The following is a 23,370-nucleotide window of genomic DNA, read 5'->3' as shown; positions in this document are numbered from 1 at the left end:
ACAAATACAATAAGAATACATTGGTTAAAAAAAAAAGAATATCTTAATTTCTACACATACATGCAAAACCCTCTCCCCTTTTTACTTGAATCATATGGCTCTCTCCCTTCCATTGACCACTTTTGATAAAGTGTGTAAAGAAATATTTCTCACCTGTAAAGTAAATTACAGTACAAGCACTATGATAAATGTCGACTGACCCTAAAGCTCAATGATGGGGAAACGAAACACAGTGAAATGGACCATGGTGAGCACACGTCATACGAAGTGGGCAGGAAGTCCCTACTTAGCCATAGCTGATTGTTGCCATGAGGAAATGTGGCCTCAGTTTGGCCAGAGTTTTCCATTTTTCAAAAGAAACTGGAAACTCTAATGGGAACATAAAAAGATAGAAAAAAATTAAAAGTAAGTTGCATTACAACAAAGCATACTTTCTTACAAGCAGAGGTTCTAGGGCCAGGACTAGGGTCCAGGACTAGGAGAGTAAAGCCCTTGCCTTGGGTGCAAAATTAAGGGCAAGCCAAGAACAAGGGCAAACAAGATAAATTATACTTTAATGCAATATTTTAAAAAATCTAAATTAATGTGAAAAAACAAAATATCAAAAATTTATTTTTTAAAATTATTTTTAAAGATTTTATTTATTTATTTTTAGAGAGAGGAAAAGAGAGGGAGAGAAACATCCATGTGTGGTTGCCTCTCCTGCGCCCCCTACTGGGGGTCTTGGACTGCAATCCTGGCATGAGCTTTGACTGGGAATGGAAGCAGGTACCTTTTGGTTTGCTGACCTGCACTCAATCCACTGAGCCACCACAGCTAGGGCAAAATATCAAAATTTTAAACAAAGAATCTGACCTTACATTTGCAGGACTCATCTCTCCCTAATCCCAATCCTGTCCAAATCTCAATGCTGTCATTTACTGGTTGTGTATTATTAGAAAGTTATTTAACTTCTTTATACCTCAGTTTCTTCATCTGTAGAATGGAGATAATAATGTTATCTACATCAGAAGGTTGTTGTGAGAATTAGATGGCCCAGTTCACAGTAGATGCTAAGTAAATGTTGGCCATCATTACTATGGAAACGAACATCTTAAGGGAGGCCTGTTGAATGACAGATGGTTTCATATCTGTGACCATACTTGAAAAGACCTTGAACTTTTCAAGTGTTTTGTATAACTGCCATAATCTTTGCCACGTATGTAAAACATGTATCAATTTCTCCTAAGGGAGGATTAAAAGAGTTGACTGAAAAGTGGAAACACTTTACTTTAAATTGGAGTGAAGGTAATCCCTTTTGCAAGTCTGTTCCTTGCATTTGACCATCCAGTTGAGAGCATATTTTGAGTATATCCTGAAACTGGTTCTCAAGATAACTCTAAAAATGCTATGAATGACGACAACACTGTTTCCCAGGATGGCTAGATTTAAGACAAAAATCATATGAACTAGGATATATTGAAGAAAAAAAAATCTCTTACATGTAAGAGGTGCTGAGGTTAGGCCCTCCTAGAAATCACCTGGTGCCAAAGTGGAAATAACTGACCATTCCTGTTTCTATCATAACTTTTTTTTTGTACTTAGTGGTTTACGTGCTTATCTCTCCAACTAGGATCCCTGGGGACGGTGGCCAAGTCTAGATAATTTCTGAATGACACCAAGCACTATGCTAGGCACGGGACACTAAACACATAATTAACTAATAAATAAATTTTGGTTTAGGTACATTTAGCCCAAGAATTTCCTATTTCAAGCAATATGGTTAGAAAGCCTGAGGGGGAAAGAGCCTTATGAACTATAATTTCCCAATTATTGTAAAAGCAGATAAGAGCGTGCGCGCCAAAGTATTCACGACAATATTGCGCGGCTTGAGACAGGGTCCTTGCAGGGACCTCTCCGGTTGCCTGCCGCGCACGCGCAGAGTGGAAGGGCGTTCGCCTGCCCTCCGCCCCTCCGCCCTCCAGGTGGCGCTGGCGGACCCCTCTCTGCCACCGCCACCGCCTCTCGCAGGGCCAGGCCAGGGCGGCGCTGGCTGCCTGGCCGGCTGCAGGTCCGCCTCCGCCGTGCCGAGGGCGTGGGCTCCCGGCTCCCGGAAGCGGCAGCCGCGGCGTGGAGCCGAGCGGGCGTCGATCCCCTAAGTGGCAATGCGCGGTGGCCGGAGGCTGTGACTTGAGCGAGGCGGCCCGGTTGGGGCCGCTGATTGGCGGCTTGCTGAGCCTGCGGCTCTCGCTCCTCCGGGTGTAGCGTGGCGGCGGCCGAGGTGATGCTGCTCAAGCTCCTGCAGAGACAGACCTATACCTGCCTGTCCCACAGGTATGGGCTCTACGTCTGTTTCGTGGGCGTCGTTGTCACCATCGTCTCCGCCTTTCAGTTCGGAGAGGTGAGTAGCGGCGCAGGACCTCCGACCAGGGGGCCTTGGACCCGCGCGACCCCGCGGCCCCCGACCCCCTGCAGCCCTCGCCGAGCCTGGGGGCGCCCCAAGCCCTAGTGCGCTTGACTCCTGCCCCCCTTCCTCCCAGCCACTCCAGTGACAAGTTCCAGCGCCTGCCCTTTCCCAGGAGGTGCGGAGGACTCCGATCGGGTTTCAGCATCTGGGTTGATGGGTTTCGTCCTTCGGGCGGTTTTGGGGGTGTGGGGGATAGGCGCTTGTTCTACTGATTCCTTTTCCCCCCAGGTGCATTCTTTAGGGTCCCCAGGTCTTTTGACTTTCTCCTGCAGGCCTTAGCCTCTCTGAAGTCTCCTCCCTGGACCTAGAGTTTTTGTCTTCCCATTCCTAAATTCTCATCCCTTGCCCCTCCTACAGTTGTCCTCCTCGGATGTCACCCTTCTAATCTTTTCACCTTTGACAAAGGCATTTTAATCTTTTTAATATAGGTTCTTCCAAGGGCATGCGTGTTTTTGTACCGCAATTTGCAATGGGGAAAGTGTACTGGCCCCAAATTGAAAGGACTTACGTGTGCAAGGGGACTTTTTTGCACTTAGGCTCTGTCATTGGGACAACTACACATCAGCAGTTAGTCCTGCTGGCAGATAGAGAGATCGCTTGCCAGCTCCAAGCACTTTTTTCCCTGTCCCGAGATCACCTGAAGTTTAGGGCCACTTCACGTGACCCGGACAGCTTAATGATATTGGACTCCAGCACCTAACCTCTTGGGAGCCAGCGCAAGCCCTGGGATCATGGGATAGGCTAATAATTAAGACTCCAGATCACACAAGCCCGGCCTTTTTGGATCTGCTTGTAGTTAATGTGCAATAAAGTAGTTGGGTCAGACTGTAAATTCCTCAGAGGGTCCAAGCAACAGGTTTGGGAGGTGGAAACACCCAAGTTTAATAGATTTTTGTATGCTTCTGGATATGCACTTTAAACATTTTTGTGACTGAAACAACCCTTTGGGTTAGGTTGGATAGTTTATTATTGATGGCCTAATACAGTATTCTTTACCATAAACAGGTGTACCATAACTATGAGTAGGTCAGAACTAGAAGAGTACATATATGTGATTTTAGAGAACACCACTTTTAAAAATGTCTCTATAGCAACTAGGAGAAAAATTGTATTTTCAAGTTGTTAGAAATCTGTCTATATAGATATATTTGTGCATATATAAAAGTGGATATGGTAGGGAGTTGAAAAAGTTTTTAAAATTAGCACAATGGTTTTTAGAAATGCCACAGTATACTTTTGTTTGGAGTCTGTACCCATACTGGATTGTAAGCTCCATAAGAGAGGGTGCTGTCTACTGTTTAATTACTGTAACCCCAGCACAGGCACTGTACCAGAGAATATAGTCTGAATATTTGTTGAATGAATGAATGGATGAAGTATGTGGCATGATCTCCAAATGTACACTTTTAGTAGTTTTTGGTCTAGGGGCTAATAAAAGTAAATTTTACAAGTTAGGGTGAGAAAGTGTCCCAGACTTGTAAGTGAAAGTGTCCCAGACTTGTAAGCTCACACTTAATATAGTGAATGTATCTATGCATAGTTGTGTCTTATGGCTGATAAGGTTTTTTTTGGGCCCTGATTAATCTGAATTAGCTGTTTATTAACAACCCTACAGCGTGAAAGTGACTTAAAGGCATCAGTTATTACAAGTTTTTATTTTATATGTTGGATGCCTGGTTATTTACCAAAAAAAAGACTTTTGTCAGTCTTGAAATGACTACAGACTTTCAAGTTTGGAGCAGGCAAGAGAAATGAGAGGCAAAGAACATCAACGGGTGTCACAGGAGGTGGATACAGCCGGCTGCACTTTTCCAGCACAGTAGAAAAGAAGGACTGCGGGATTAGGCAGATGTGGTTTCGAATGCTGGTGCCAGTATTAATCATGATGATAGTTAGTACATAGGGAGTACCAGGCTCCAGGCCCTCTCTTAACTGCTTTACATACATTCACTCATTTAATCCTTACGTCACCCCTGTGACATAGGTGCTATTATTACACCCATTTTACAGATGATGAAACTAATGCACTTGCACAGGTTAATCCAACCAGTGCATGCAGAGCTGGGCCTCAGACCAGGCAGTGTATGGGTCTAGAGCTGTACTCGGAAGCCCAGTTCTTGGTCTCTCAAACAGCCCAGGCTATTCTTTGAATGATCTTGGAAAGGATGCTTAACCTCTTCGAACCTCAGTTTCCTCGGCTTTAAAATGGAGGCAAGAATACTTTCCTTGCGGGTTTGATAGTGAGGACTAAGTAAGACGTGTACGTAAAGTACCACACGCAGTTCCTGGCACCTAACAGACTCTCGTGAAATGGTAGTAAATACTGCTGCTATTATTGTTATTATCAACATCTGTTTTTTGCGTTTAATCCTTATTTTGAAATAAACTCTTGAAATAGATACTGTCGTCATACAGTTAATATTATCAACTTGTTAATAACTTCACTAATTATAATGGATAAAAGGACTGTCCTTTTATTTATCATTGTTAACTGGGAATTCATAGTATATGTTTTCCTTCCGTCTTAGAGTAAGTGATATTGATGCTGACTTTTGATAAGCTATTCGTACACTCATGCAAATTTTGAGACAAAAAGGTGGAATTGAGGGAGGGAAGTAGTTTTTGAAATATTTCTAAGTATTTTCTGGAGAACTCTTGGGAAGTCTGATCAAGCAGAGTTGGATCCAAATCCCTAGGGGAGATCTAATGTGCACTGAAGTTCATTGCCTTGGGGTGAGAGTAGCAGGTGGGAACTTGTCCCTTGCACACTAGTTGCCTTGGGCAAGTTGAGTGCCCTCTGGAAGTCTAGTTTCCTCCTCTACAGATCGGAGCACTAGCTTAACTAGGCTCTTTCTTTTTAGCTTGGAAGGTCCCAGTTTTAAATGTTTGTCTTCTGTCAGTTGATATTGTCTAAACTTTAAAACATGCTTTTGAAGTAAAAGTTATGTCAGGGCCATCATTTCCTAGTTGAATTATTTATAGACATTATTTATATACAAATCCACAACCCCGTATCTGAAACTTCTGGAACTACTGAATTACCTTATGATTAAACATCAGTATCTTTTACAGTGGAACGTATGACCTATTCACATGCAATGAGGAAAATAAAGACTATAAATAACTTCAAGTCAGTTCAGGCCAAGTTTTGCTACCAAATAAGGTCAGGTCAGGTCAAGTTTCGCTGCCAGAAAAGACACAAGAAGATCTTCACTGTTGAGAGCTTTTTGGATTTCAGAATTATGAATAAAGGATTATAGATCACTGCTGGGTGTGTGTGTGTGTATCTGTGTGCTTGGTGTGTGTGTGTGTGTAAAATGCATCACTTCCTTATGTGCAGTAAGGATGGGAACAAATATCCAAAAATTAACTTACACCAGGTAGTCAGGTAGGTGATAGGTTCACACAGAATCTGCCCGCAGTGGGTAATAACTATCCCCGGCCTCCCTGGTCCCTTTTGCTCATGTGCGTCCTACCACCATTTCATATTAATGAGATTATTGTTCAGTGAAAGAGGAAATTGAAAACTGGGTCCAGCTCAAGTTATGTTCAGCCGTGGTGATCAGTTTCTTATACTGGCAGTTTCAAGAAAGAGATTTGTTATTATGTTTGTATTTGAGTGGTTCACTCATTGCACAAATATATTTTAAGTGTGTTCTTTGCCAAAGGCAGTAAATGGGTGAAGTGGAAAGACACCTGGCCTGAGAGTCGGGATAGCCCCGGCCTGGTTCTGGCTCCACCGTAACTGTGCTCCGCTGTGGTTCTCCAACTGTGTCACCCCAGCTGCCCGCTGGGTTGGAGCACCCACTCTTAACTCTTTTGTGTAAGTTTCTGTTGGGGGAGGGGGAAGCTTTCATTGTTAAACATAATGTTTAAAACTTCTAGACAAGACTCCCTTTTTAGCTTTAATGTTTTGTGAATATGCATTTATTGGGCGCATCACATGAGAAAGCATGAACTGTAATGTCATGGACATTGTGCTTCAGAGAAAGTGCCAGAGGCCCTTAGGTAACAGTAAATGGTCTCTCTTTGGAGGGGCTTGGGGGAGGGACACAGTGCAGCCAGCTGTCAAAGCAGGGACCTTGTCTTATTCCCTGAGGTATTCTTAGCACTCAAACGAATGAATGGAGGTGACCTTAACCAATATCACTTAAAGCTCATTTCCAGTAAAAGTGTAAGTTTTCTACTTCGATGCAGACCATCCGGAGTCACCTTTTCGTTCTCATATATGATTGGTCTGATTGTACTTCATAGGGTGGTAGGTGCTACCAAAGATACAAAGAATTTTAGCTCATCCTTGACCATCTTGGCATAGTTGAGACAAGGTCACGAGGACTGAGTAACAGCGAAAGGAGTAGGAAATTGAATGCCTGAGTAGGTACCCAGTAATCACTTAGAAAATCAGAGGAAGGGAAGAAAATTATGGGTTGAAGCATTGTAGAGGAGGTCGAGACTTCTACAAGGAGACAGGAGCCTTTTCTTTTTGAATTATTAGTGGTTTAAAATTGCTGCTGCTATTAGTCAGCAGCACTTGGTTGCAACAGAATCCCAACTCACATGTGGCTTAAGAAAAACTGTAGTTTTTTGACTGGCGTATTTGAAAAACTATAGGGTGAAACTCCAGCAGGGCTGGATCGAGTTGCCAAGTGATATCATCAGGAGTCTGTTTTGGTCCCTGTTCTTCCCCTCTGTTGGTTTAGTTGTCACAAGCTCTTCCCCTAGGGTAGCAAAGATTGCTGTCAGCAACTCCAGCTTCTGAACTGCCATTTTAGTAAGCCCAGCAGAAAGGGAGCTTTTCTTTCTCGTAGTGCGAGCTGGACCCAGGTGGCCTGCCCAGCCAGGGAACCAGTGCCCTTATTGTGCCCTCAGTAACCACCTGGATCTTCCCCAGGGCTAACGAGCTGTCAGTCTCAAGTGAACCGCCTGATCTGAGAGGAGCTCCCCAGAGGGAAATCACAAGGCTGTTATCAAAAGAAGCCAAAGCAACAGCTGTCCTAGACACTGGCTTGAGTCAAAAGCCACATCTTTTCTTCCTCGTTAATGTTGACATTCTGACCGTGATAGCTGTTAACCCTTCACCTCTTCTAGAACAGTGACTTCCAACCTTTTTCATCTCATGCCACACGTAAACGAATGACTACAATGCTGCGGCGCACCAAAAAATACGTATTCTTTGCCGATCCGACACAAAAATAGGTATAATTTTGATTCATTCACACTGGAATGGCTATTGTTGTGTTGGCTGTTGTCATTTTTTGAATTTGACAATCTAAGGGAAAAGAGGTCAGTGCCCCTGACTACATAGTCAGGATTTAAACATTCTTGTGGTGCACTGGTTGAAAGTTGCTGTTCTCAAAGATGTGAAAGTGGGTTGTTTCCATTTCTAACATCTTGTTAAGCTCTTTATCTGGGTGTATTAATGTGGAGTTTTGTGAAACTGAGCTCAAGTGCACCCTCGTAAATCTTTCAGTGACGATTCAATATATATTTTTAATTTAATGTAGTAATTTCATAGTTGTATTTGGTTTGACTTAGTCTTTATTTATTTATTTTTAGATTTTTTTCCATCACCATTTACCCCCCATATTCCCTTTCACCCCACTCATCCCCCTTCCTCCTGAAGTCACTGCACTGTTGTCCGTGTCCATGAGTTCTTTCTTTTTTCCTGTTTTGCTCAATCTCTCTACCTGCCCTCCACTCCCTGCCAGGAGCTATCAGCTGCTGTCTATGAGTCTGTCTCTATTTTGCTTGTTAGTGCAGTTTATTCATTAGATTCCATATATGAGTGACATCATATGGTACTTGTCTTTCTCTGACTGGCTTATTTCACTTAGCATAATGCTCTCCAGGTCCATCCATGCTGTCACAAAGGGTAAGGTTTTCTTTTTTACAGCTGCGTAATATTCCATTGTTTTATCCACTCATCTACTGATGGGCACTTGGGCTGCTTCCAAATCTTGGCAATTGCAAATAATGCTGCAATGAACATAGGCGATAAAGTCAAGCTAGATGAGTTCATTTTCTCACCCAGACTCTAATTCTAGGTACTCAGTGAATATTTGTTGAAGAAATACTTACAAAAGTTTGTTTTTGCTCACTGATTATGGTTGAGCCTCATGAGGAAAAATGGTTTTAATGAGATGCCTAACGTGTACAAGACAGTTGGCATGATGCCTTGTCATGCAGGGTGTGCAGGGTGTCCAGTAGGCGCCAATTAAATGCAGCTGTCCTGTCTCAGGGCTGTTCTTCCCTTGGCTATGATGCTTATTAATACAGCAGCAGGAGGCCTTCCTTCCTGGCTGATGCCAGGGTCGTACTGAAGAGCGTATTAATCTTTCATTAGAGACAGAGCAGAAAAGTTCACAGTGATTTCTCTGCCTGACTGTGCTGTATTATGGTTGACGTGAAAGTAGAGGGAGTAAGTACGTTATTAATTTAACGTAGCTGGCACCTTATAATACCGTATGTTATTCTGGTTCCTTCTAAAGTGTAACAAGAAAGTGTAGCTGTTTATATATTCACAATATGTCACGTGAAGTTTTTCAGTTCTTTAGATTGGTTGTTCCAATCTCATGATCTACATGCTGTATTGTTAGCAAGGGGTTAGTCAGCCTATGTGTGTGATTCATACATGCACTCAATTGAAAAGGAAAAATGTGATCTTTCAAAAATGTGCCAGATTAGGTCACACTTGTTCGGGAGAGCCAAATGAATTCTACAATCAGACTTAAACCATATTGCCTACTTTAAAGTTGCGTCCTAAAATTGTTTCTTCTTTTAGGTTCTAGTTTTCTTTCTCTCTTGATATACCTTTCTCTCTCCTTTCCCCTTTCATTACCTCATTCCATTCACTTCCTTTCTGTCTCTGATTGGTTCCAAATTGGAAGAAGCTTCTTCACCACAATTTCAGAGGGTATTTTGGAGATTTATGGAGGTGTGTGCTGTGGGCCAAGTACTCTACTGCCTGCTAGAGACTCAGAGATGGTTCAGGGTTTGTTTTTGTTTGTTTGTTTGTTTGTTTTTGAATAAAGTTTCTATTCACTCTCCAAGAAAGGAGAGGGGCATGGTGTGGAGAGATACACCAGCCCGGATGGTTCAATTTTTTCCAGCTCTTGAATTTACTCTCCAGACAGAGAGATGGACAGGCAGACAGACAAACTTAAAACACGTTGTGAGAAATTTAGTTGAAGACATAGGTGTGTCTGGCAGTTTCTCAGTGACATCTGAGCTTGATCTTGAAGAGGTGGCTGAGGCCCCCTCCCCGCACTTTCTTAAGTGAAGGATGCGATAGGTGTAAAGGTATGGGTGTGAGAGTCACTGTCACTTTCCAGGAACAAAAGTAGTTCTGAAGGGCCGAAGCTTACCCGGGAGCGAAGCTGGAGAGGCAGGCAGTGGCCAGTTGAGGGCTTGCCTATTGAGTGACGCTAAGAAATTTCAAGTCGTCCTGAAGAAAATGGGGATCGTTCAAACGATTTTAAGCAAGAGAGTGATGAATGTGATCTGTGTTTGGAACGATTGCTCTAGAGGTAATATGGAAGGCGAATTGCAGGAGGAAGAGAATGGCAGCAGGAGACCGTAGGAATCCAGGTGAAAATACCACATCGAGTTCAGTGCTTCAGAACCAGCAGGCTTTCAATATTGATTTTCGTAATTGTACAAAAGCCCGAAAGAAGGTGTATTTGCTTTTGGAAACTGGCATTATCTCTTGATGATTTACTGCTTGGTTTTAGGCCAGTCATTTTATTTATCCCCAATGCGATGTTATTAGGAGGTGAAGCGTTTGGAAGGTAATTGGGTCACGGATGTGATGAGTGCTCTTACAAAAGAAACCCCAGAGAGCTCCTGGGCCCTGTCCACCACGTGAGGTGACACAGAAGGCCGTGAACCTGGAAGCTGGCTCTCACCAGACACCAACTCTGTGGGTGCCTGGATCTTAGTCTTGCCAGCCTCCAAAACTGTGAGACAAGAATTTCTGTTGTTTATAAGCTATGGGCCAACGCAGGAAAACAAATGAGCATGTTTGAGCAGATGTGATAAGACAGTGCTGCTGGAGACGAGCAGATAGCACTTCCTGATTGATATCACAGGAGCTGTAGGGCTAGTAGAACAGATAAAGCCCAAACTATCTTTAAGATCCATATCTTAGTCTCTCTTAGTACCTTTGAATGCAAACTAAATTTTGTTTTCGGGAACTGTGAAGAACCTTTATTATAATCGAGGACAATATAAATAGATGAGTATCAATGTATAAAAAGCTGTGTATGAAAAGCTATGTCAGTATTCAGAGTTCTGACCGCTTGAGGTTAGAGAGCCCCAGCATCTTAAGTTTTGCGGTGTATCATGTCACATTTCTTTGCTGGAAAAATTGAGGAAGTGACACGTGCTTTTACAGAGAGAGTTTTATGTCCTTGTGTGCCTAGGCTTGCTGTTGTCTCCTTATGTTTGTAGCCCTTTACTCTTTACCTTGACTCTCTGGCAGTGGAACTGAAAGCAGAGAGTCCTGGAGGGAAACCCTGGCGGGGTAAGCTGTTCCCAGATGTTTGCCTTGTAAACATCTTTATTCATACATGAAGATGTATGTAACATTTATTTATTCATCTTTATTCATATTTAAGCCATATTTATTCATTCTAGAGTGTTTATTTTGTGCCAGGCCCTGTGCAAGGATTTGGGAATAAAATAAAAAGAGGTCAAGTTCCTGGCTTTGAGATGCTCACAGAGGGGAAGACATGTACTTAAAACAGGTAAATTATATGGCAGAATCGTAAATGCCTTCTTTAAGGGACAGGCGAACAGCTTGCAGGTAGGTGCTGTTGTACAGCCCTGTATATCTCATCTCACATCTCACTCATGCGGCAAAATAGTCGTGTGAAATAGGTGGCATTAATCCCCATTCTGCAGAGGAAGAAATTGAGAATAGAGAAGTGCCCTAGGTTTTATTACTGGTAAGCGCCGGATTTAAACTCGCGTCTTCTGACTATAAATCTTATGGTGATGAGCGGATAGGCGCTGTGTACCTCTTCTCTTCTTAACAGTTACCTTCCTCCTTTCCTTGACCAAGGGATTCCTCTGATATGAAGGACTGTGGGCCTTGCGTCTCATTCACTACTGTTCAGCCACAGGCATTGATCCTGTCTGGAATCATAAAAATCTTCAATAAACGTGTTTCATGGTTCTTTAATTTTAAAAAGTTTATCACCCGAAAATTTTAGCACTTGTGTGTGCGAACCAGTTAAAGGGGTGTTAGACATTCTGAAAATACTGAGGAAGAACACAAATGTATTCTGTGGTTGTGGTCCTTTAGATACAAACATGCTAAGGAAACAGATCTGGGTCGTTGAATTAAGGATGATAAACATACCGTCTTCAGAACTGAGTGACCACGTTCCGAAATGTGTATTTGACAGAGCTCGGTGTAAATAGCTGTCCCAGGAGGCAGCCCGGTGAAGCTGAGAGCCCCTGAACGAAGCTCAACGGGAACGTGGGCTCCGGAGTGGTGCTGATTCAGACCCCAGCCCCTCCACACGCTGCTGGTGGCCCAGGGCTTCTCTTTGGACAATGGGCCTTCCTTGCACCTGCCTGCAGTCGGTCCCCTGTTTCAGGGGTTCAGTGAGGAGGAGGGGTGCTTGGTGAATGTATGTCCCCATCCCTCTGCCATCAGCTCATCAAGACTGATGTTGGTGGCCATTTTGTAAAAATTGATGAGCAATTGATCTTAAATACCTCGAATGCCATGGTTATTAAAATGAAGTCTTAAAAGTGATAAACACATTTTAACCAGTAAACTACCTTTAGATGATTTTTACAATTCTTTTTATGGTGTATTTCTGAGCTCATGTAGTATTTTAATAAGCAGTATTTTAGTTCATTGTGTCTTAAATTTTACCAACAAACTGCCCTTGGAAGCAGAGAAAAGTAAATACTCCGAGGAGAACAGCGTGGAGAGGAGGGGTGTGTGCGTGCACGTGGGGAGGAGTGGGGCACTTCAGCGTGGCAAGGAGGAATTTTTTGAAGACCAACCGTTAATCTGCAAAAGTCACATATGTTTTTCATCTTGTTTCATAAAAACTTGAAGTCCTACCAATATAATGCTTTGAAGGTCTTGCCATTGTTAAACAATGGTTCAGGAGATACGCTTTGTTTACCGGGACTTCTAGTTTGCCCAGTACGCCTTTCACACACCGTCCTCGCCCATGTCACGTGAGAATCACTACTACAGCAGCACAACAAACTCATGAAATAGATTTTGTACGTAAGTTCACAGTGTAGAAAATCGAGGCCTGAACTTTGTAACTTACCCAAGGTTACACAGCCACTGGTAGAGGAGAACTGAGAGTTTCTCCCAGGAGATGTCCCCAATTCCCCAGTCTGCTCGTCTCTTATGTCACTCCTGCTATAACCAGACATTTAGTAAGAAGAATACAGTGTACAATGAATTGTTCTCAGTATGAGTTAATGATAAATACACCGAAGCAGTTTACAACTTGATTGGTCTGACAAGATGCTAACATGGGGTGAAAAGAAAGTAACAATGAAAAAGATAGTATGTGCAAGGCAAGAAATGTTACAAGGCAGTGGGTAGCTAATTTCCAAGTAGGTGGAAATTAGATGAAAGCTACTCAGAGTTCTGAGAAGGAAGCATTCGGATTGGGCTGAAGAATGTGGAAAGGCTTCTGTGGAGGAAAAAGAGACTTGATTTTGTAAGGATTTCTCTAACCCGTCCTCTGGTCTTTTGTTTATTGCTAAGAATGGCTAAAAACAAGATCTAATTACAAGTTACAAGTTTGTCTTTGTTTGTTTGTTTGGAAGATCCTTGTATTTTTCTGGCTTACCCCAGAATACGTAATTTGATAATTGGCCATTCAAATTTCTGCTCTTTTCCATCCTGGATCGTATTAAGAAAATGATCTGACACCCTCCTATGAATTTTATTTGATTTACAAGCCTCCTTTTTGATCTCTCATTTAGCACATTACTCACTCACTTAGAAAAGAGTTTGGCAAGATTTCCACCGCAGGCTCTAGTTAAGAACTGATTTAAGCAGAAAGGGGAAATGGTCGTGATGGAAGAGACCCAAGCTGAAATGTTGACAGGGTTAGAACCAGGGATAGGAGACCCAGAGGGGGCTGAAGATAGAAGAGACGTGGCACCCTAAGGAGCTGCCGTGTGGTCTCAGAAGAAACTGCACCGTGTACAGTGCCAGCCACGCAGCCCTGCGCCTCCTTTCGTCACATACAGGGTGAGCCAAAGTAGGTTTACAGTTGTTCTTTGGAAAATAGTACAAAATTAATAAATAATAACAACACAAGGATAAACTCTGATTCACATACTCATAACTGTAAACCTACTTTTGCCCCACCCTGTACTTTTAGGATTGGAAGGGATTTCAAAGACAATTTGGTCAGATCCCCTTTATCTTACAGATGAAGAAACAACCCAAAGAGACTTAAGTTGTATGAGATCTCTCATAAAAGCGACAGAGCTGGGATGAAAACCTACGTCCCGAGTCATAACCCGGCTGCCTCGCCTGAGATCTAAGGGTGTAGAAGGCTGGACACTTAGCAGCAGAGCGCCTAAATGTGGTAGATAAGGACCCTTTGCTGTTACCGTTGTTGTTTCTAACGCACGAAATATTAATGTATCTGACGGGAAGACGTGTGTCAGCACACCATCAGCATTTCCCAGCCCTGTGTGAAGTGTGCCTCTCCTGTTTCCTCCCTGATGCCGGGCAGCACCCGGAGGCAGAGGGAGGCCTCAACAGATACCGGGGTCTAGGTTCTGGTCATGGCCCAGGAAGGATCCGAGAGCGTGACGGAAGGATTTATAGCAAAGCACAGTAAATTTATTAAAGTGATAGTATGTACTCAAGAAGTGAGAACGGACGACCTGGGAGAATGAGATGCCCAAACGGGGTCTGGGTGGAAGGTTTTAATTAAATGTGGGCAAGTGGGGAGGAGAGGGTGGTCTTCAGCTTCTGACACTGGTGGGGTGACTACCCACGTGGTTCATCCCTGTCCCTCCTTCCCAGGTAGCAATTTCTTTTTTGGTTTTTGGTCCTCTCAATTACAGGAAATTGGGGAGGAGGAAGCCTGGGAACAGGTGGTCAGTAAAGGTCACGTCTGCGCTGTTCCAGCCGAGGCAGAAAAGGGGAGGGGTAGAGCTTGAAGTCTTTGTTCCCTGTTCTACCTTTTGTGTCTCATCCCCACCTTCTGGGTACAGGAGTGTTGATGGAGAATCACTTCTGTTTGAGTTCAGTAAGTTGACACAAGTTGATACAGTTATATTATTAAAAACAGATAACGTACTCTATATGTGCCTGCCATTGTGGTTGGTGCTGTGTCTGGCACTAAAGGTGGAGCTCGCTCCCTCTTTGATTCTCGTGCATGTAACTCTCCTTATGTTGCACTTTATGCATCTGGATTGAGCAGTGTCTGGCACGTGGCAGGCACCGCGTAATGGGGAGACTTTGATTGCTTTACCCATTTCTTTAGCAATTCTCAATGAAGTGAAAGTTATGAACTCTTTAGTATTTGATGCAAATAAAACATTGTTTCCTTTTCTTTTTTCTTCATTTTTCCCTAGGTGGTTCTGGAATGGAGCCGAGATCAATACCATGTTTTGTTTGATTCCTACAGAGACAATATTGCCGGAAAGTCCTTTCAGAATCGGTGAGAAAAGATCACTTTTGGAGAGTAGTTTGTTTTGACTTAAACAATGAGCCATGACGTCACCCATGCTTTAAATATGGCAGTTGGAGGGGTCTTTCCGAGTTGTAGACATAGTTTAATTTAATCAAGACTACTCCCATCTGAAGGAACCTTGGAGTCCATCCTCACATGTTTTAGATGGAAAACCTGGCTCCCAAGCGATCATTTTATCCTTGCCCCAGCTCTGTGAGGTGAAGGTAATTCCATCCCCCCGCAAGATGAGGAAGCTGGGTGGCTGCTCTGTCTCCAGCTCTGAGCTCTGGCCAGTATTCTTTGGTCGCATCACTCTGTTGACTGGGGCCATTCCCGTCATAGCCACCAGGACCGGACCCTCACCTGCCCTCGTGGTCATCTTGCTGCCTGGCTCTGGGAAGGAAGAAACAACCTCACAGGTTGGGTCTTTGGCTTCTTAAGGCCGAGCGTCTTGGTGCAGCCATTCTTGAATGCTGCCTTCAACCTTTCTTTTCTTTGGAGAGTTTTCCTCCCTTGCAAGACACACCTGGGTGGGAGCAATCTTTTTCAGTGTCTTCCTTGCCTTTGTGCAGCTAAAATGAATCACACAGGCTCTTTTCGGTTTTTGTCTATAAAACTATTACTTACATTGCTTTATATCGTAAAAGCAATAGATGTCTATGGTGAAGACAATTCAAACAATATAGAAAAATAACAAATAAAGCCCCTCTCTTTTCCGCTCTGGATTTCCCCTCACCCAGAGGAGCTACTGTTAAGGAATTTTTGTTTTGGATTCTTCTGGTGATCATCATTCCACCTTTAACAAATAAAGAGCCCTGGCCTTTTTGATTTATCCCTGTGTGTGTGCAGTATCTACTGACTCTCCTTTTCATTGTAGTGGCATGCAGCAGAGCAGCACAGGGCGGGGGGCGAGAGGGGCAATACCAGATGTGCGGGTGGCTACCGAGGCAGTTAATCTCACGAGAGACCTTGGTCTCAAATGTCAGAGGCCATATCCAGAGATCCTGACTGTCATTTCCCCCTGAGGACAGGTCCCATAAATCCTTCCCTCTACTCTCACTGAACCGGAAAACCCAATGAAGCTAAAAGTAATAATTGATGGCAATTGACACAGCAGGAAATGCACTGCACCAGAAAACCTAATGAAACTACAAGTAATAATTGGTGTTAATTGGCACACTTGGACAGTTTTCTGGGAACCTCTGCATCACTGCTTCCTCTGGAGCCCTTGTCCCCTGCTTAGAAGCACTTCCTTGTCCCTATGTTCTCTTGTTAGGAGTGCCTAGTGATTTCTGTCAAGTGAGTAGTTTTAAAAATAACTGTGCTAATTAGATGTATGTGATATTATAGTCCTCACTGTCTTAATGAAGAGAGGTTGTAGGCTTTCTCGAGTTGACCTAAAGCGTTACTCTTTGCTTTGGTCCTTAAATCACCCTGCGTGTGATTGGCACCCTGAATTTGCTCCTTCAGTGAAGATTGAATCTTTGAGTCTTACACTGTTTTAGACCCTATCTGTCACTAGCTGCTGTAAAGAATTTTGTAGTCTAATAAGGGAGGTATCTTGTAGCCAGGTAACTAGTGAAGTAGGGAATCGTTAGAGCTTTCTTTTAGGATCTCTTAAAGCAGCAGTTTTCAAAGGCTCTGGGGGGTCTGTGAAATCAAAACTATTTTTATAACCATACTAAGTGTTATTTGCTTTTTTACTGTGTTGACTTTCGCACAGATGGTATACAAGCAGTGTGGGTAAAATTGCCACACCCTACTTAGCATGAGTCATTGTCCCCTTTACCACCGCATCTTTGCAGGGGCAAGAAGAAGCTGGTTTCACTTAAAAATGTTCACGATGAAGGGGTAGAAAATTATTGATTTGCTTCTATCTTGACCCTTTGAGTAAACATTTCTTTAATGTCTGTGGTGAAAGGGGAAGGAAGCATAGAGGACCTGACCGCAGTGGGGATTGTGTTGAGGAAAAGCCCTGGGGTGGGTGTTTGCATTGAGGCTGAGCTAGCTCTTCTGTTTCATGAAACACCATTGTTAGAACTTGAAAGGGCAAATTACAGTTGATTAATCAGACTGGGTTATTTGGCAGGTATTTTCTTGACAGTGAACAAAGCGATCCTGTCTCTTGAAGGAAAGCAAGCATAGTATTTGTTGCCAATGGTAAACTTCAACTTTCAAGTGAAAATTAGATTTTGGAAAACATGCTTCCACCACTGTGAGCTCACCAGCTTCACAATATTGCAGACTTCTCAGATTGAATTTCTGGCATTTTCCAAAAAATCACATTTGTTAATGTGTAAGAAAAGTAAGGCAATGTGTCACCATTCGGCAGATCTGCATAACTCAGCCAGCTATTATTTTCCAGATAACCAAACATGACATGGGTCAAAGAGCCATTCAAAGCACAAGAAAGACCAATGGATTGTAATATAAAAGCACAAAAATTCATGAGTGTGGTTTTAGATTCCACATGGCAACTAGTTTTTAAGAAACTACCACTTATTTTGGTGTAGCAGCAGAGAAGAATATCCAGTATTACCTGAAAAGGTTATTAAAGTGCTCCTCTTTCTGACTTCATATCTGTGTGAGTCTGGTTTTTTTTTAATATATACTTCAGCCAAAACAGTGTAATGGGATAGACTGAATACTGGAGATTTGAGGTGCTTGCTTTCTTCTGCTAAATCACTAAAGAGGTTGGCAGAAATGTAAAACAATGCCTCTCTTCTCATTAAGTTTTTCTTTTGGTTTTGGTAATACTGTTATTTTTATTTAAAAAGTTACTCACACAAATAGTTAACATGCAAAGAGTTTATTTTGTTTTAAAATTAATTAATGAATATTTTTAAATGTCTTTATTTTTAAATATGCAGGTATGGATAGTTATAACCTATAAGCAAAGATTTTTGGGTGCCTTAATAATTTTTAAGAGTATGAAAATACTGGGAACTAAAAAGTTTGAGAACCATTTTCTTTTTTTTTTTTTTTTAAGGATTTTATTTATTTATTTTTAGAGAGGGGAAGGGAGGGAGAAAGAGCAGGAGAGAAGCATCAATGTGCGATTGCCTCTCATAAGCCCCTAACTGGGGACCTGGCCCAAAACCCAGGCATGTGCCCTGACTGGGAATCAAACCAGCGACCCTTTGGTTCGTAGGCCAGCACTCAGTCCACTGAGCCACACCAGCCAGGGCTGAGAACCATTTTCTTAATGTATTAGTTCTCAAACTTCAGTGTGCACCAGAGTCCCATGGAAAGCTTGAGAAAATATAGTTTCTCCCCATGTCCAGTGTCGTAGGCTATACATCTCACAGGGGCTCATAAAATGTTCATTTCTAACATGTTCATTGATGGTACAGAAGCTGCCGGCCTGATGATCACACTTTGAGAACTATTGCATTAATGGATTCTTAATGAAATAGAATTTTTCTGCTTCTTCAATGTTCTTTTTAATAACACCAAGTTTTTTTTTAAAAAGCTCAAAATGAATTCTTTTTTTTTTAACCCCCACCATTTATCATGTACCTATCCAACCTACTGTGCCTTACGCTATGCCGGGTGCTGGTGGTGCGGTTGTATAAATCCCTGCCTCAAGGGCCTCAAAACTTTTAGAAGGAAAAGCAGCTTAGAAAACCCAAGTGCCCAGATCCGCAGTTTTAATCAAACACTCTTGTTCTCTTTCTGAAGAACTTTTTGCATGTATGTTAAATATTTCTTTTCCTAATTTTTGATTGCATGAAACTATAGTTTGATTTTTATGCAGGGATATTTCAAAATTGCCTAATTTTTGATGGTGACAAGTAAATAGATCATATCTAACATATCACATGTTCTAATATATTTTCAAATACCATAATGTTTATAGGAAATTTCATTGTTCTACTATTTTTTATGTTGGTCTCTTTAATGTTATTTGCCCTGAATGAAAAGAGAAAATCCCGTTTTATGTCAGTAACAAGTGAATATATAAATTATTTATTGCTACTAATTGTGAGGCATTAAATCAGTTTGGGGCTCAGTTTTGTCATCTTTAAAATGTAGATAGTAGATTAAGTATAAAATCTCCCCCAACTCTTTGGTTCTAAGATACTATTTCAGTTCTGGGTTTTCTTAACCTGCTTTACAGAATGTAGAACCGAGAGACTCTTAAGTGCTTTTTTACTCATTTAAACTAAACTGATTAAAATACAAGTTGTGTCACTGTCACCACAGCTTTGTTTTTGAGTCACAGGTAACTTTTATAGTCTTCAGTCTAAGATAAAGACTTCCTTCTTGTCTGGAAACTAAGATTGTCTCATAGTTAGAATGAAAGACTCACACTCCTTGTGACCCTGTCTAATTGAAAAACAGTTGAGTCACTGACCTGGAGCAAATCACAGGATCTCCTTAGGTTTGTTAGTTTGGCACCAGGGCATTAAACTGATCACATGCAACAGCCTTCTTAGAGGAGAACCTGTACGTAAATGAATTATATCCTTACATTGTTTTCCTCAATTGAACTTGCATGGATCTCTCTGGATTCTATTAAAAAATCTATAATAGCAGATAATTACTTTTACAGGAAAGCTTTGGAATGTGCAGTTCTTTTTCTTCTTTTTTTAACCTTTTAAAAATATCTCACTTAAGCAGTTTTTAATTTTTTAAATATTTTATTTTTTTAGAGAGAGGGAAAAGTAGGAAGAAAGAAGGAGATAAACATGGATCAGTTGCCTCTTGCACACCCCCACCTGGGGGCCTGTGCTGAAACCCAGGTGTATGACCAGGAATCAAATTGAGGACCTTTCAGGCCACAGGCTGGCACTCAGTCCCCCGAGTCACATGAGCCAGGGCCTTAAGCAGTTTTTTAAAATTAATTTTCAATCTGAGCAACCTGAGAAGTTGAGAGTGAGAAGACCTTGAATAATTTACAGGAGTGTAATGTGAGTCATTTTTTTTTTAATGGAAAAGACCAATGTATATGTTGAGGGAGTGAACTAATAGTTAACAGGTATATATAAACCACATACAAATCAGCGGTTTTCAGAGTGCATTTCCAGACCAGCAGCACTGGCATTGCCTGTTAGAAGTGCGTGTTCTGCAGCCCCAGTCCAGATCTAATGAATTCGATAGAAATTCTGGAGCCCAGCGATCTGTTTATAAATCTGTTCTATAAATTCGACAGATGCTTCTGATACCTAATAACATTTGAGAACCATTGCTATAGATAAATGCAGGGAAAAGCCTACATGAGGAAACTCACACAATTACAGTAGGAAGAGAGCCTGAAGATAAAGGACAGAGAGGAAATAATGAAGCAGGGCACAGAATGCGTGGTAATGTTTTTGCCCTAGAGATACTCCATCTAGTGGAAGATAGACACGCATAAAAAATAGTGCAGCACGGTGTGCCAAATATTCCTTAGTGTACAAAGCACAGTGGAAGCTGCCTAGTAAGCGTACATTTTCTTTGTGGGAGGAGAAGGAAGAGGCTCGGCGATTGGGAAAGGAGGAAGTGGATGAAAGAAATGTGAAGGAAAGGATATTCTAGCTTGAGAGGGAGGCGTGTTCAAAGGCTCAGAAACCTGCAAGCTCTTATCCTGTTGGGGTAAAGGTGTACAACTGGAGTGTCTAGAACACGGGGTGCAGATTATGTAGGAGTTTAGATTTTAATTTGCAGGCAGTGGTGAACCTTGGGGGGAGGGTTGTTAGTTGGTGACGATCACATATGCCCGAGTATGAGGCGATTCCTCACTTTCCCCATGAAGCTCTGGGTCCCCTGGTACCTATTTAATGCCACCTCCTCTTAGGTTCTCCCCTTTGCTCCCAGTGTCTCTGCCACACTGGCCTGTCACCATGCTAGATAGGTGTCTGCCGGGCATTTGTGTGAAGTGTTCCCTTTTTCTGGACCATTCTTCCCTCAGTTACCCTCAAGCCTTGCTGCTTCACTTCCTTCACATCTTTGCTGAAATGCCCCCTTCCAATGAGGCCATTTCTGATTTCCCTGTTTAACCCTGACCTCCCACAGAGGCATACTTTGTATTCCCATTTTCTGCTTTGTTTTTTCCTAATGACTTAACATCATCTTCCTGTTTTCACCTTTCTAGAATGTAAGCTTCGTGAAGGTACAGATTTGAGTTTTGTTTAATTTACGGCTGGATCCCCAGCCTCTAGAACAGTACCTAGCACATACTAAGTGCTCAGTACATATTTATTCGATGAATGGATAGACACTCTCTTCCTCTTGTCTCATCTGCTTCTTTTAAGCTAAAAGTGGTTATTCTCTTTTTGTTCCTTTTGTAATATGAGAGATTTATGCACCAAACCACATTTCTTTTCCCCTGAGACATTTAACCCTGCACTGGGTGATATGATCGTAGTCACCAGCAAAGACGTACTGTTTTGGTCAGCCTTTGGAACCCTTCATACTGCTCTGGGCCTTAACCTGTGCCTGACCCCTGTGAGGAAGACAAAAGGAGGGTAAGCTTCAGTCCTTGGCCTAAACAACACCCCCAAAACAAACAACAACAAAAAAAACTATGCCATACCATTACGTAGAAAAGACCAAACTAGACACAGAAGCATCCAAAGCACGTGTGATGTGTCACCGTGAACTCCTGTGTCATAGGTCCAGAGCAGACCCTGTAAGATGGGTAGGATTTCAGTAAGTTGATAAAAGGGGAAAAAATGCCTTTTGTAGGGGTACAACCTGAACAAAAACACTAAGATGAGGCTTAGGGAGGATACTCAAGAATCAAAAGCCTGCCTGACTCCTTGAGGATAAGATCATAAGGAAAAAATCGAGCAGGTTTGGGAAGTTATTCCGTGCTATTGTCTCATAGAAATCATTGACTCATTCAGCAAATACTTAGTGAGCTTCTTTCTATGTGCCAAGCACTGTTCTAATTGGTTGGGTACTTCAGGGAATAAAACAGGGAAGTTTCCTGCTTTCTTGGAGCTTACTTTTGGGGGATGGGGGGACATTCTAGTTCTTGGCGGCTGCAAGGAACAGGAAGGCTACAGCATTAAATAGATAGAGCTAGGTCTTTATTCTTGACTGCTTGATAACCCTTTTTGGTGTGATTTTAAGCTTCTAATTTTTTTCTGTGGCTGCATTTGTATACCAGTTTTTGCTAAACTGATAATGTGGCAGATTAATATGAACTTCTGAGACCTCCCCTCACCCCCAATCTTAAATGTGAAGTGATAGCAGCATCTTTCCAAGGTTGCTCTGAGGACCAAATGATGCCACCTATATCAAGTGCGTAAACTGCATAAAGAAGGTTCTCAACCCTCAGCTCCAGTTTGAAAACATGCCACAGTGGAATTACCTTCTCACTGATTTTTTTCATAACCTCTAGTTTAAACATACTGTTATTCCCAAATATATTGGAAAAATGTATATGAGCTGGGGGACTTGTGGGTTTGTCCTAGGCTCTGTCTGCCCATGCCGATCGACGTGGTGTACACGTGGGTGAATGGCACCGACCTTGAACTGCTGAAGGAACTCCAGCAAGTCAGGGAACAGATGGAAGAGGAGCAGAAGGCAATGAGGTAAAACTGAGATTTGAAAAAACAAAACACAGAAAGTTCTACAAGTACAAGTAACAGTACAGCTCAGAAGGTTAAGGTGACATTACAATGCTATCCAAATAAAAATCTGCATCTCAAATTCCTTTTAATATCAATTTGTAAACTATGGAACTAGAAACTTTGGTAATTTTTTAATACGTACTTCTTTTAAAAAAGGTTTTATTGATTTTCAGAGAGGGGAAGGGGGGGAGAAAGAGAGAGAGAGAAACATCCATGTGCGAGATAAACATCAGTTGGTTGCCTCTCACATGCCCCCAACTGGGGACCTGGCCTGCAACCCAGGCATGTGCCCTGATAGGGAATCGAACCAGCGACCTTTATTTTGTAGGCAGGCGCCCAATCTAATAAGCCACACCAACCAGGGCTTAATATGGAATTTCGACCTTTTTTTTTTTTTTTACTTGAGAAAGGTACAGTGAGCTTCTGGGGAGACTTCAGTGCTAGGGACCTGGCTGATGTAAATTCCCCTTCGATTCCTCAGGAATACGTGCTGAGAACTACTCCATCCACTGCTTTGTGAGTGGTATGGGTGCACCCCAGGTGCAGGTCATTGGCCAGATTGTACTACAACAAAGAATCTTTTTCTCTCGGTGTTAGAGAGTAATATACGACCTTCCCAGTGCATGAAAATGGCTTTGATGGCCTGGTACCATGTTTTAGTAGTAAAGTGTAAAACTTGTAT

General features: G+C 42.3%; 1 protein-coding gene across 1 annotated transcript in view; it reads left to right on the top strand.

Annotated features, from left to right (window-relative positions):
- Positions 1–2,077: 2,077 nt before the first annotated feature.
- The window catches only part of GNPTAB (N-acetylglucosamine-1-phosphate transferase subunits alpha and beta), a 56,207-nt gene continuing 34,914 nt past the window's right edge, over positions 2,078–23,370 (top strand). Inside the window, exons 1-3 of the mRNA XM_024579204.4 lie at positions 2,078–2,380; positions 15,029–15,114; positions 22,530–22,649. Coding sequence (XP_024434972.1) covers positions 2,264–2,380; positions 15,029–15,114; positions 22,530–22,649 — 323 coding nt within the window. The 5' untranslated portion in view covers positions 2,078–2,263. The remainder of the gene's footprint in view (positions 2,381–15,028; positions 15,115–22,529; positions 22,650–23,370) is intronic.

This window comes from Desmodus rotundus, chromosome 3 (assembly GCF_022682495.2).
Source record: "Desmodus rotundus isolate HL8 chromosome 3, HLdesRot8A.1, whole genome shotgun sequence".
Classification (NCBI taxonomy): Eukaryota; Metazoa; Chordata; class Mammalia; order Chiroptera; family Phyllostomidae; genus Desmodus; species Desmodus rotundus.
Note: the sequence above shows the minus strand (reverse complement) of the source record. Positions and strands in the feature narration are given on the sequence as shown.